This window comes from Podarcis vaucheri (genome assembly GCF_965113315.1).
Source record: "Podarcis vaucheri genome assembly, chromosome: 9".
NCBI lineage: Eukaryota > Metazoa > Chordata > Lepidosauria > Squamata > Lacertidae > Podarcis > Podarcis vaucheri.
Window position 1 is genome coordinate 10546673 of NC_138767.1, and position 13825 is coordinate 10560497.

At 41.4% G+C, this 13825-nt stretch overlaps 2 protein-coding genes across 2 annotated transcripts in view; one reads left to right on the plus strand and one right to left on the minus strand.

Moving 5' to 3' along the window:
* The window catches only part of MOB1B (MOB kinase activator 1B), a 244326-nt gene that overhangs the window by 125168 nt on the left and 105333 nt on the right, over window positions 1-13825 (minus strand). The window lies entirely within an intron of this gene.
* On the plus strand, window positions 457-12837 carry JCHAIN (joining chain of multimeric IgA and IgM). The gene is made up of 4 exons (XM_082236795.1): window positions 457-725; window positions 2417-2552; window positions 3696-3776; window positions 11819-12837. The coding sequence occupies exons 1-4, from the start codon at window positions 662-664 to the stop codon at window positions 12021-12023; spliced, it is 486 nt and encodes a 161-aa protein (XP_082092921.1). The 5' UTR covers window positions 457-661; the 3' UTR covers window positions 12024-12837.

The following is a 13825-nucleotide window of genomic DNA, read 5'->3' on the forward strand; positions in this document are numbered from 1 at the left end:
ATCCAAAAATGCTCAAGAGAGGCTGGTAACGGGTGTGGCTGGGGAGAGGGTCTGGCTTGGAGACTCTCAGGGGCCGGACAAAGTGTCCCAGGGGCCAGACATTTGGCCCTCAGGCCTGAGATTCCCTAACCCTGATATAAAATATTTAGACTGCCAGGAGTGGAGTGAAGCCAAATTCATTCTATGCCACACAGCATCACCTCAGAAGCACTTGTGACATCAGATCACTGCCAGACAATAATATTTTATTGATAGTTTCTTAACCCAGAGGCAAACAACCTAAGCATCACACTTCTTAGAATACTCTTGCAGTCTAATCTGTTTTAGTTCTCTAATCTCCCTGCATATGTGTGTTTTATGTTTATATGTGTTTTATGTGTATTGCAAACCCAAGTTCAAAGAGAGAGAGAGAGAGAGAGAGAGAGATGTTGTAAACCTACCCACCAGTAGAGTTTTCGAAGAACGGGGTTTTCCTCCCTGATTAGTAAACCACCATTAGTTTGTGGTTTCATTCTGTCCGGATGTGTTTTGCACCACCGTTAGCACAACTTGATTGCAATCTAGGCAGGCGTTTTTAGGAAACTCAGGCTGCCACCGCCACACAGACTGCTTTTTGGCAGAGAGGCACAACTCTGAGAGTGTTTGAAGGCAGGCAGAGAGAATGAAGAATTACTGGATCCTCTGTGGAACCCTGGCTGTCTTTTGGGGAGCTATTCTTGGAACAGGTATGCAACATTTGTCCATTGAAAGCAACTCAGATACTGTACAATGTTTTAAGCAAAGAAAGTGCTTTTTGCCAGGAAGAATTGTCACTATTTTAATTGGCTCTAAAATTCTTACCTAGAAGGTGGTACTGTATCTAGATTGAAAATTTTAAAAGTAAAAAGGTTGCTTATTTTATCCTACTGGGCTGCTCTGAAATCGGGGTTATGGTAATCCATAATGTGCATTAGATATACTTACAATGTCAGAGCTGCGTTTTGAAATGGGGATCACCAGGTGTTCAGTAATGCTAAAGTATCAATTTTTTCTGTTTTTGGGGTTGGCTTGAGTGATGCCTCCGAACCAGAAGTGCATTGCTTTCTATAATTCTCCCCTGGTCTCCTCGCTGGCCCAAATAAGACTAATTTAGCCAGCTAGCCCTGGTGTTCATCTAATGTTTATTGGATGGATTTCCCCCCTAAATTGATTTTTGAATTCTGAATTTATTGTTATTCAAGTTTTATACTGTATTTTATGCTTTTTTGTTGTTGCATCAATTAAGTGTTTTAAATTTGTTGTTAGCCGCCCTGAGCCCTTCTGAACCGGGAAGGGCGGGGTATAAATAAAAATGTATTATTATTATTATTATTATTATTATTATTATTATTATTATATGAATCTTAATATGTTTTGGAGTTTGCATACATTCCTGCCAATGTCCCTACTGACTCTGCTCTAATGGTTGTAGTTGTTGTAGTAGTTGTTAATAATAATAATAATAATAATAATAATAATAATAATAATAATAGCAGCTTCATGGTAGAAACCACTTATTAAATTCAGAAAGTAAGATGGAATTAAGGGGTTAAGATATGGGAAAGGGAAGGAATACAGACTGACAGATAAAAGAAAAAGAATCCAGAATGGCCCCAGGGGTGACCCATAGTAATGTAGGAAAATGAGGAAGTGTAGTGGAGAGGATTGTGGCCAGTGCAGGGTTGCTACTTTTTTCTGGCAGGGCTCCTGTGCTGTTTATGCTGGACGACAGCAGTGGAGGGAGGCTGAGCCCCATTGCAACTGGGTAGGGCAAAAGGCAGAGACCCCAAGCAGTGGGTGGCAAAAGTAGTGCAGTGGCAAAGTCAAACGTTCAGCTTCTCTTCATGACAGTTGCAGCCGTGCCCCCTCACAGCAGCGCCCCTTTTATTATAATACCACAATTGTATAATTGTACAATAATAAAAGTAGGGGATGCATTGCAACAATTAATGCCCAGGGGAGCTGTGTCACCAGCTGGAATAAAAAAATATTGGACCAGTGTTCTGATCCAGCGTAAATCAGCTTCATAAATTCAGATATTTATCAGATAGTCCAGGCTTTCCCAACCTTGTGCCCCCCAGAAGCCCTAACCAGCCCAAGCCTATAACCCAGGGATGAACCTGAGATACGTAGACCTCCGAGTCTGAAAATGCCACGTTGAAGCCTTGGGTTTCAACTTCCTCCCTAGCAGCCTAAATTTGGCTTCCAGGATCTTTCAGCTGCAAATCTCAGTATGACTCAGTAACCCACCCTTTGCATCTCATTATTACGTTGGCGTCGTATTTTCCGGGATGAGCATGTGATAAAATAGGTGCGCCCTAAACATCTGGCACATCAGCACCAGAGAATGTTCTCGTTTTTCTTCCTCAGTCTAAAAAATCTTGTGTTTTATGGGCAGCTTATTATGGGCTGGATGAAGATGAAGAGAAGGTCCTGGTTGATAACAAGTGCCAGTGTGTGAAGGTGACATCGAAATTCGTCCCTTCCAAAGACAACCCACAAGAGGAAGTACTGGAGAGAAACATCCGCATCATGTAAGTGGTACTTCATATAAAGTTTCTCCTTTGCCTGAGGCATATACACAACTGTCCAAGCCATAACCACCTAATGGGATGGAATAAACGCTGCATAGCCTTTCTATAATTTGGGGAGCAGGATTATCTCACTCTTCATGCAGCTTCTGTGGTGAAGACGGAAGAGCAAGCAGGACACCAATACTGTACAGCCCTCTAGGATCTCCCTCTTCCCCCACTTCAATCACTTTGTCAGTTTCACAGGTGTAGCCCAGTTAAGTCTGTTTGCAAACCATGAAAAGTCTTGTGGCGCCAACAGATTTGTGGTGGGTGAACTCCCAAGATGCCACAAGACTCTCTGGTGGTTCCTCACATCCAATCCTCCTTCGACTCTGAGAACATCCTGGAAGACCCTCTCACTACACATTCAACTACAGGCATCTCCCCATTTACATGGGGGTTACATTGCTGGGTACCACACATATACATGAAATTGTGTATAGTGGGGAACACAATCTTTAAAGCCTGAACAGCCTCCTTTCTCAAGCTCCAAATCTCCACAGGCCTCAGAGGTCAGTGCAAAGGCTCCTGGAATTGCTAGCCATTGGCCAGCTCTTTCCCCACCATTTTTGCAGTTTTCCTGCTTTTCCCACTCCCCATTTGCCATTTAAACAGATTTATTTATTTCCCAGCACCACACTGTAACGTGTAAGTGGAGAAATGCCTGTACTGCACTTGACCTCTGCTATCTGCAGCCATAAAACCCTTCCAATGGCTTGACAACATCATACAGATGACAAAGCTGCTGCAGAGAGAGAGAGCTCACTCATCTGTACGGGCTCACTGATTGTTGTTGTTGTTGTTGTTTACTCGTTTAGTCGTGTCTGACTCTTCATGGAGCAGAGCACGCCAGGCACTGCCTCCCGCAGTTTGGTCAAACTCATGCTGGTAGCTTCGAGAACACTGTCCAACCATCTCGTCCTCTGTCGTCCCCTTCTCCTTGTGCCCTCCATCTTTCTGTGACCCTTGCTAGTGTTTTTGTCTTGCCGCGGCCACAAGGGGAGAGAACTTGTCGGTCCGCAGCAATGACGGTTGTGTTTCCATTCCTGCATTTCATTTGAACAATCTGGCTTGTAACTTCCTCTTCCTCTTTGCCTTCTCCAGAGTTCCCCTGATGACCAGAGAGAACATCTCTGACCCCACCTCGCCAGTGAGAACCAGATTTGTCTACAACTTCTCCAAGCTGTAAGGGCTTCCCTTGATTGCACTTATCTCAATAAGCTTAAGTAGCGCTAAAAGAGTTGAGGCCGCTGTAAAGTGTATTATATTGCAACAAAGCATATAACTGAGATGGCACCAACTGTGCCTTGCGCCAACTCAGCTATATTGGCTTTGGGTCATATCCAGAATGTAGCACTAAGTAGCCCTTTCCATCAGCCCTGGACACACCTCCCACACTTGCCTTGGGCAGAAAGGGCAGTATCCATCAATGCAGGGTTTCCCAAACTTGGATTTCCAGCTGTTTTTCAGACTACAATTCACATCATCCCTGACCACTGATCCTGCTAGCTAGGGATGATGGGAGTTGTAGTCCAAAAACTCCTAGCCGACTGCACTGGCTACCAATTCGTTTCTGGGTCCAATTCAAAGTGCTGGTTTTGACCTATAAAGCCTTAAACAGCTCAGGAGCACAATACCTCAAGGACCGCCTCTTTCCATATGAACCTCACCTTCTGAGGCCCTCCTTCGTGTGCCTCCTCCTCAAGAGGTCCAGATGGTGGCAACATGAACACGGGGCCTTCTCTACAGTAGCTCCCCATCTGTGGAATGCTCTCCCCAGCTATTGGTTTGCTGCTTTTATTTTTATTATGTATTTGTGGTTTTATGTCTTGATTTTATTCTGTGAACCGCCCTGGGAACCCCGGGTATAGGGCGGTATATAAATCTAATCAATCAGTCAGTCAGTCAGTCAGTTAATAAAAAACATCTGGAGACCCAAGTTTGGGGAAACCCTGAGCTAATGCGTCCCATGGGCACAAGAATTTATACTTGCACAACAGAACTTCCCCCACCTCGTAAGCATGTTCTAGAGCAGTGGTTCTCAACCTGTGGGTCCCCAGATGTTGTTGGACTACAACTCCCATCACCCCTGAGCTCTGGCCTTGCTAGCTAGGGGTGATGGGAGTTGTAGTCCAACAACGTCTGGGGACCCACAGGTTGAGAAAGGCTGTTCTAGAGGGTCCCCTCTTACCTACCCTCCAAAGCAGATTTGAGCAGCGTGCATGGGCGTGTCTGCTCTGGCAGGGGTTGATGGGAGTTGTAGTCCAACAACAACTGGAAGGCAGAGCATTGGCTATTCCTCCTGTGGAATCTCTTTGTTGCAAGTAAATTTTTATTCAGAATTTGTAAAAGAAAAAAAAAAGGACAAACAAATACAAAAATAGACATTTTAACATAAATTATTCATCCTATTTTCATGCTATACAAAAAGTAAGCATACAATCATACAAAAAAAATAATATAAGCATTAGGCTCTACTTAGCCTTTGACTTCCCTCCACCCTTTTGGTAAGTATCAAATAAATCCCGGATTGCGTAATTAGTTTATTAAAGTTTATACTTATTAGCTGATAAAGTTTTTCTAATACCACCAGTTCCTCCTATATATCCGTTCCAATATATTTCCAAAATTTACTCCAATTTTTTTGAAATTTCTGGTCGTCTTGGTCTCGTATTCTGCCTGTTAATCTATCTAGCTCGGCATAGTTAATCATTTTGACCTGCCAGTCACTTACGTTAGGTATATTTTCTGTTTTCCAGTTTTGTGCCAGCATAATTCTTGCGGCTGTGGTGGCATAGAGAAAAATTTTTTTATCTTCATTTTTTATTTCCTTACCCATAATTCCCAGCAAAAAGGCCTCAGGTCTTTTGGGAAAAGTATATTTAAAAACTTTTTTAAGTTCATTATAAATTGCTTCCCAAAAAACCTTCACCTTGTTGCATTGCCACCACATATGGTAGAGGTCTCCCTCCACTTCACCACATTTCCAGCATGTCTTATTTTCTGATCTATAGATTTTAGCTAATTTTGCCGGCGTGAGATACCATCTATAGAGCATTTTCCAGACATTTTCTCTCAAACTCGTACAGGCCGTAAATTTAATATCTCTATTCCACAATTTCAACCACTTTTCAAACTCGATGTTATAGCCGAAGTCAATTGCCCATTTAATCATTGCCTCTTTGACTTCCTCGTCTTTTGTATGCCATTCCAGTAATATGTTGTATAATTTAGACAATGTTTTGTTTTTACCTTCTATTATTTCTATATTGAATTTTGATTTCTTGTCCTCAAAGCCCATTTTTCTTTTATCTTGCTTTAACATATCATTCACCTGATGATACTGTAACCAACCGGTGAATTGATCCTTTATTTCCTCATAAGGTTTAAGTTTAAGCCCTTGTTCTGATTTTCTTACCAAATCTTCGTAAGTGGCTGTCTTCTCTTCCATGTTGGTTTTTTTTTTTGTTAAGACCTCTACCGGTGAGATCCACCATGGTGTTTTTCTTTCAAGAAGGTTCTTATTTCTTTCCCAGACCTGATATATTGGTCCCCTGAAAATATGATTTAAAAAAGCCCTGTGGACTTTCACCTTCTCATACCAGAGATATGCGTGCCACCCGTACCAATTATTGAAACCTTCTAAATCCAACAGGTCTCTGTTCTCCAGTTTTATCCAATCTTTTAGCCAAAGTAGGCACGCTGCTTCATAATATAAAGTCAAATCTGGGAGAGCAAAACCTCCTCTTTCCTTTTTATCAGTTAATATTTTCATTTTAATCCTTGGTCTTTTCCCCTGCCAGATGAATTTCATCAGGGTTCTCTGCCATTCTTTACATTGTTTTAAACCTTTAATAACTGGAAGAGTTTGAAATAGGAACAACATTCTCGGCAAAACATTCATTTTAACCACTGCTATCCTTCCTAAAAAGGAAAATTTCATCCTCTCCCATATTTCCAGATCTTTCTTTATTTTTTCCCATGTAACTTCATAATTATCTTTATATAGGTTTATGTTTTTTGCCGTGATCCACACTCCCAAATATTTCACTTTTTTCACCACCATGATTTCCACTTTTTGTTCTAGATCTTTCGTTTCTTCCTTAGTTAGATTTTTAACCAGCATTTTAGTTTTATTCTTATTTACCTTAAAACCTGCCACCTCTCCAAATTCCTCAATTTTTTGTAATGCTTCTTTTACACTATCTTGTGGATCTTCCAAAGTCAGAACAATATCGTCGGCGAAGGCTTTAATTTTAAATTCCTTCTTTCCTACTCTAATTCCTTTCACTTCTGTTGCCTCCCTCAGTCTCTTATTAAGTACTTCCAAAATTATAATAAATAATAAGGGGGACAGGGGGCAACCTTGTCTGGTCCCTTTATAAATGTTAAAATATTCTGTTGTATTATTATTTATCACCAGCTTTGCTTTCTGTTCTTTGTATATTGCTTCTATGCCTCTTCTAAATTTTTCACCAATTCCCATCCTCTCCAAAACCTTCTTTAGGAAGTTCCAGGAAACATTGTCAAATGCCTTTTCGGCGTCTATGAAAACCAGTGCAGCTTTTCTGTCTATTTTCATGTCCAAATATTCAATAATGTCAATCAAATTCCTTATATTATCCCGTAATTGTCTCCCTGGGAGAAATCCTGTTTGGTCACCATGGATTTTATTAATCAAGACCTTCTTTAATCTTTCCGCCATTATATCTGCAAATAGCTTATAATCATTATTTAATAATGAGATTGGCCTATAGTTCTTTACTTCCATAGTGTCCACCTCTTTTTTAGGAATCAAGGTAACATAGGCTTCCTTCCAGGTATCAGGTATCTTTCCTTCTCTCAATATATTGTTCATAACCTCTCCCAGCACTGGTGATATTTGGTTAATTAATATTTTATAATATTTGGCTGGAAGACCGTCCGGTCCCGGCGCCTTCTCAGCTTTCATCTTTTTGATAGCCTTTTTTATCTCTTCCTGTGTTATTATCTCATCTAGTGCTGCTCTTTCATCTTCTACAATTTGTTCCAGATGGTGTTTTTGCAAAAATTGATCTATTTCTTGTTCTGTTTCCTCTCCTCTTTTATATAAATCCTTATAATATCTTTGGAATATTCTTTTTATTTCTTTTGGTTCTTCCATAATCATATCTCCTTCTTTTATTTTGCTGATCATACTCAGCTTCTTCCTTTCTCTCAGCTGCCACGCTAGATATTTCCCTATCTTATTTGCGGACTCAAAGTTCTTTTGATTCATCCTCTTAATTTTCCACTCTATCTCTTGGTTAATTATTGTGGCAAATTTAGCTTGTAATATTCTTAAGTTCTGTTTTAAACTCTCTTCACTAGGGTTAGCAGTTAATTTTCTTTCATTTTCCATAATCTGTGTTAAAATCTGCTCTTTCTTTTTTTCCTTTTCTTTTCTTAGTTGGCTATTTTTCTGAATCAAGAAACCCCTCATGACCGCTTTTCCTGCGTCCCACACCGTCTCTATGGAAGTTTCTCCATTTAAGTTCCACCTAAAGTATTCTTCAATTGTTTCTATAGCCTTATTTACTATCTTTTGATCATTAAATAAATATTCATTCATTCTCCATCTGGCTGTTTTAACCTCTCTACCTTTTAACTCCATGGAAACCGCACTATGATCAGATAGAGTTCGAGGCCAAATTTCGGACTTAATTAAGTTCTGTACCAATTCCCTCGAGACCCAAATACTGTCTATCCTCCCCCAGCTCTGATTCGGATTTGAAAAAAAGGTGAATTGTTTTACAGTAGGATTTTTAAATCTCCAAGCATCCGTCAATCCCAAATTATTTACCATGTCAAAGAAAGATCGTGGTAATTTACCTTCTTTCCCATCTTGTCTTTTTGTTAATCTATCCATGTTCGGCATCACCACCCCATTAAGATCTCCCATCAATATCATTTTCTGATCCATCCATTCCGTTAATATATTATCTAATTCCAAAAAGAAAGCTGATTTTTTCTCATTCGGGGCATATATTCCAACCACAACTATTTTTTCTCCATGAAGGACCATCTGCACCACCACTACTCTCCCATGTTCATCTTTGTACAGTAATTGCGGGTCATATTTTTCCTTTATATAAATTACTACCCCTCTTTTCTTAACCTTGTCGGAGGTCACAAATTCCAATCCCAATCTCTTATTACTTAATACCCTCTTGTGTTTTCTTATTACATGCGTTTCTTGAAGACAAATTAGATCCCAATTCTTTTTCAGCAATACATGCGCAATCTGATTCCTCTTATTTTTATTGTTCAAACCATTCACATTCCAGCTTATTATTTTTAAAGCCATCTATTAAACTATTCTAGCTAATTTAACTAGATTAAATAGAAACTACTGTTCCTTGCTTTCCTCCTCTTGTTCTTCCTCTTCTCCTGTTAAACTCTCCTCTTTTTCTTCTTCTTCACTCCCTTCACCCTCCTCGTCTCTCTGTCGTTCCTCCCTTTCCGCCTCCCCTTCAACTTTTCCCAGGTCCTTCTCATATATCCTCGCAAATTTTTGGAGTTCAACACTGGTGCTTAATTTAAACCTTTTTTCCTTAAAGTAGAATGAAATGCCTTCAGGAAACTCCCATCTATACAATATCCCATTCTTCTTCAATTGGTTTGTTAATTTTTTGTATGCCTCTCTCCTTCGAAGAAATCTCAAAGGAATTTGTTTAAAGATAATAATTCGGTTTCCTTCAATATATAACCTTTTTATGTGGTTCTGTTGCAGTATTTCATTTCTTATTTCCAAAGTGTTGAACATGACAATTACATCACCTGGCAGCTTTTTCTTTCTGGCTCTGTCTAATTTTAATCTTATTCGAAAAATATTTACTAGATGACAGTTTACCTCCTCCTCACTCTTATTTAACCAGGTTGCCAGCTCTTTTATCATTTTAAATCTAATATTCTCATTTGGGGTCTCTGGTACACCCCTCAGTTTCAGGTTGGTTTGATTTTGCCTCATTTGCGTCATGGCCATATTGTCCAACAACTCTTCCTGCACTCTTTCTATCTCTTTAACTTCTACTCTAACTCTATCCACCTCCTTCTTACTAGTTTTCGTATCTTTTTGCACCTTTTTCATTGAATCTTCCAGAACCTTAGTTCTTACTGATAAATCTTTAACCCTTCCTGTCAATTCCCCCACCACTCCCTCCAATTTCTTATCCAAAATGTCTTGTACCTCAAGTAATTTTCTCTCAATATATTGTTCATTATTTTTGAATTCTTTCCTTATTTCGGCCATCAGACTACTATAGTCCTTAATTTCTTTGCTTTCTTTAGCATCATCTTGTCTTGACGGCCTCCTTTCCGCTGGTGTTGCCACCCCTTTTTTTGCACCGTTTGTCATTTTGTAGGCTTGAAGGGTCTTAGGGTCCACCACACTAACGTCTTTTGGGGAGTTATATAGATGCAGCAGATTTATAGACAGGTTTATAGAGAGACATAGTCCAGGATGGTCAACCTGCAGCCCTCCGAATATTACTGGGCTGTAATTTACTCACAGATCTCAGGATTCATAACCATAAGACATATAACAGGGCCTTTTTTGTGGTGGGTCCTTGGATCTGGAATAATCTCCCCCAGAAGCTAATCTCTGTCCTAATGTCTTTCAAAAAGGGATGAGGCACAGGATCACAAATAATCTCTAATGGGTTAAAAGGTTACCGGGTCTGGCGATGGGGTGTAATAGCAGATAGTAGGCGTCAGACTATACACAAAGTTTAACAGTCTTTACCTTTTACAGTCTTTACCCTCTTAGAGGGTGGTATTATAGAAGTCTGGCGTCACCAAAAATTTTCCTTTACTGGAGACTTGGAGGTTCTTCGGGAAGTGTTCTTTATGCTGGTTTAAGTTCTCCTATTTAGCTTTTGGCGCATGTCCCTTTAAATCTCAAATGCATGCAGAGGCGTAATAGATCAAGAACAAATTGAAATGGTGAATAACAGAGCCAAGTTGCATCCCGAAATGGCTTCCTCCTCCCTTTTTTAAACCCATAGGGAAGTCACTAACATAAAACCAGCATTAAAATCTGGGGAGGACCCAGGCTTTCTTCCCCCCACTTCAAACAAGAAAGTTGATGTTAACAATAACGTCCTCAAAAAGCCTGTCGGTTAAAGCATCAACCAAATGCCTCAGAAACCTCCTTTCCTCCTCTCAAACCTGGTAAAGAGTCTCTCTATCAAAAAAAAACCAAAAACCTCAATATTACCTTACTTCCAACTCTTTGTACTTTGTAAAATGTACTTTGTTACCGAGGAAATTCCTTCCCCTCGCTAGCGGTTACTTTCTTGCTCTTTCATTCACGTCTGCCAGCTTTTCGCTTTACTCCTTTGTCAATCTTACCGCCAGTAGTGGATTCCTCCTTCTTTTGTCTTTAATTACTTCTCCGCTGGGTACTTCATTCAGAATTCCTTTGGCTTTTTTACTTTGATTGTTTTTCCAATGTTCTCCCTCCTCTGCTTTCTTCAAAGCTTTTAAGACTATTTCCCAGCTTTTCCTCTGCTGTCGGAGGTCCGCCGCTTTCACTCGGAGCCTGAGGCTTCACAGCATGGAGTCTGATGCTTCCCCTTCTCGCTGCGGCTCCAGCCTTGTTAAACGCCGGCAACACAGGCGAGCACACGCAGCCTTGCTGGGTGTTTTGACCAACAGGATATTCCACCTGTGGTTTAGGGGTTCACGGAGCCTTCGTGACCCCTCTAAGACCCCCACGCTGTTCGAGGCTCCTCGGACGAGTTGCCTCTCGCTCCTTCCCGTGGCCGCGGCGTCCCGGAAGTCCTCAAAAATTGCTCTGGAATCTGGAATTGCTGTGGAATCTCTTTGTATGGATCTTGTTATGTACTGAGTTGAATAGGATCCAAACTGCAGCAGTCTGATTGGTCCTAGAACAATAGGATTCAGAATGCAGCAGTCTGATTGGTCCTAGAACAATGCAGCAGTATGATTGGTCTGCAGGAGCCACCCAATCCAGCTCCAGATGGAAGTGAATCCACAACCTGATTGGCCTACAGGAGAATTCCGGAATTAGCCAATCACATGCAGCCCATTGTGTAAATAATGTATATAAAGCAGATACTCTGGGGAAACTTCCATTCCTCCTCACCACTATGAGCTGAATAAAGGGCATGAAATCCACTCTCGACTCTGAGTATATTTCAGATCTGTTGGCTAACTTTTCTCCTCCTCTGCCACTTGTCTTCTAGCTGTGATAAATGTGCTGCAGCAGACGGCGAAGCCACGAACGACCACCCTGCGCCTGGGGAGAGCAGCATGTGCAACGACCCCGACCAGCCCTGCTACACCTACGACAGAAATAAGTGCTACACGGCCTCTTGCCTGTTCTCGAACGGTGGGAAGACTGAGGTCATCCAGACAGCCTTGACTCCCGAATCCTGCTATGTTGATTAGATCATAGAGCTGAATGCAGGGCACGGTGGGGCAGATCTACGCCACCACAGAGACTTATGTCGGCTTCATAGTACCAGTTACAGCTTCCCTCAAGGGATCCTGGGAACTGTAGTTCAGTGAGGGTTCCCCGTTAGGGATCCTTTGGGCTGGAGAAAATCGATACGGTTCTCACCTAAAGGCAAACTCCCCCAATTCACATTTTCCATAACGTGAACCGAAAAAAGCTCCCCTTCAGAATTTGTGTGTCTCCAAATCACACGGTGCAGTTCACCAGACAAATGACGCAGGCAGAAATGCATGGCCTGTGCTAAAATCTACGTATAAATGTACATTTTAGTGAAAATAGCATACAAAATTATGCTTGGAAAGTTGCTTTTGAGAAACCGGATTGAAAAGAAACTGGATTAAAAGAAAACACGTACAGTTGGAGGGGAGGACTTCGCTCAGAAATCCAATTTGCTTTATGAGGATTCTTTCTTAAAAATTGCAAACTGGTGTGGAATTGTGCAGAAATGAGCTTCAGATTGCAAAAATTAGAATTGGAGAAAACAAAAATGGACACATTTGTCCATCCCTAGCGATTCCGAATGCCCCACACAGAAGTACAGGTCTCTTGGTTGAGGGAAATAGCCATATGAAGTCTGTGGTGTAGACACATACCCACATTACCCTGCATGCTTGAAATTAAAAATATGTCTTTTATCAGCAGAATGATATGCTACTATTTCCTCCCCATAATTTCTTGCAGTTTATAGAACCCCCCCCCCCATCTGCAGCCCCTACATGTTGTCACAATAAATATTGCCTTTCATTATCTCCACAGTCATTTTATTGGGACTAAACGCTACCGGTTCCACATTGTGCGTCCGACATCTCTGACAGGCATAAAGCTAGCATAATTCCTTGGAAGTTCTGGAGCTATATCAAATTACTTCTGGGGCACAGCCGGGAGGGAGTGTGGTATAGTACAGTGGTGCCCCGCAAGACGAATGCCTTGCAAGATGGAAAACTCGCTAGACGAAAGAGTTTTCCGTTTTGGAGGTGCTTCGTGAAACGAATCTCCTATGGGCTTGCTTCGCAAGACGAAAATGTCTTGCGAGTTCCTGCGGTTTTTTTCCCCTTTCCCCCCTTTTTCTAAGCCGCTTATCCGCTAAGCCGATAAGCCGCTAAAAGCCACTAATAGCGCTAATCCGCTAATCCGTCAATGGGCTTGCTTCGCAAGACGAAAAAAACGCTAGGCGGAGAGAATCACAGAACGGATTCTTTTCGTCTTGCGAGGCACCACTGTAGTTAGGGTGCTGGACAAGTGGAATTACTACGTTCCCTTATTGGAGGTCAATAATAACAAGGTAATAAACCAATCAACATTTATTTTGCCTGTGCAAAGTGGCAACCCCAATGCTGAGGTCGCTACAAAGGATTCAAACTGCAATACAAGCATAGCTATAGCAATGTAAATTAATCAAAACCACCCCTTCATTACAGCCTTAAAGCATTTTGGGGACACTAAGCAACTAGCAGTTTATACCTTTTGACATGCTCAATTAGTCCTCTTTGTTGCAGCTACACTGTTTTGCAGCATGTAAAAGTTAAAGGTAAAGGACCCCTGACAGTTAAGTCCAGTCACAGACGACTCTGCGGTTGCAGCGCTCATCTCAATTTACAGGCTGAGGGAGCTGGCGTTTGTCCACAGACAGTTTTTCTGGGTCATGTGGCCAGCATGAATAAACCGCTTCTGGTGCAATGGGACACTGTGACAAAAAGTGTGCATGGAAGTGCATGGAAACACCATTTACCGTCCC

Coding starts and splice junctions, on each gene's coding strand:
- JCHAIN (XM_082236795.1), top strand. CDS start 662: ATGAAGAATTACTGGATCCTCTGTGGAACCCTGGCTGTCTTTTGGGGA. Junction 2,553..3,695: donor GAGAGAAACATCCGCATCAT/GTAAGTGGTACT, acceptor TGCCTTCTCCAG/AGTTCCCCTGATGACCAGAG. Junction 3,777..11,818: donor GTCTACAACTTCTCCAAGCT/GTAAGGGCTTCC, acceptor CTTGTCTTCTAG/CTGTGATAAATGTGCTGCAG.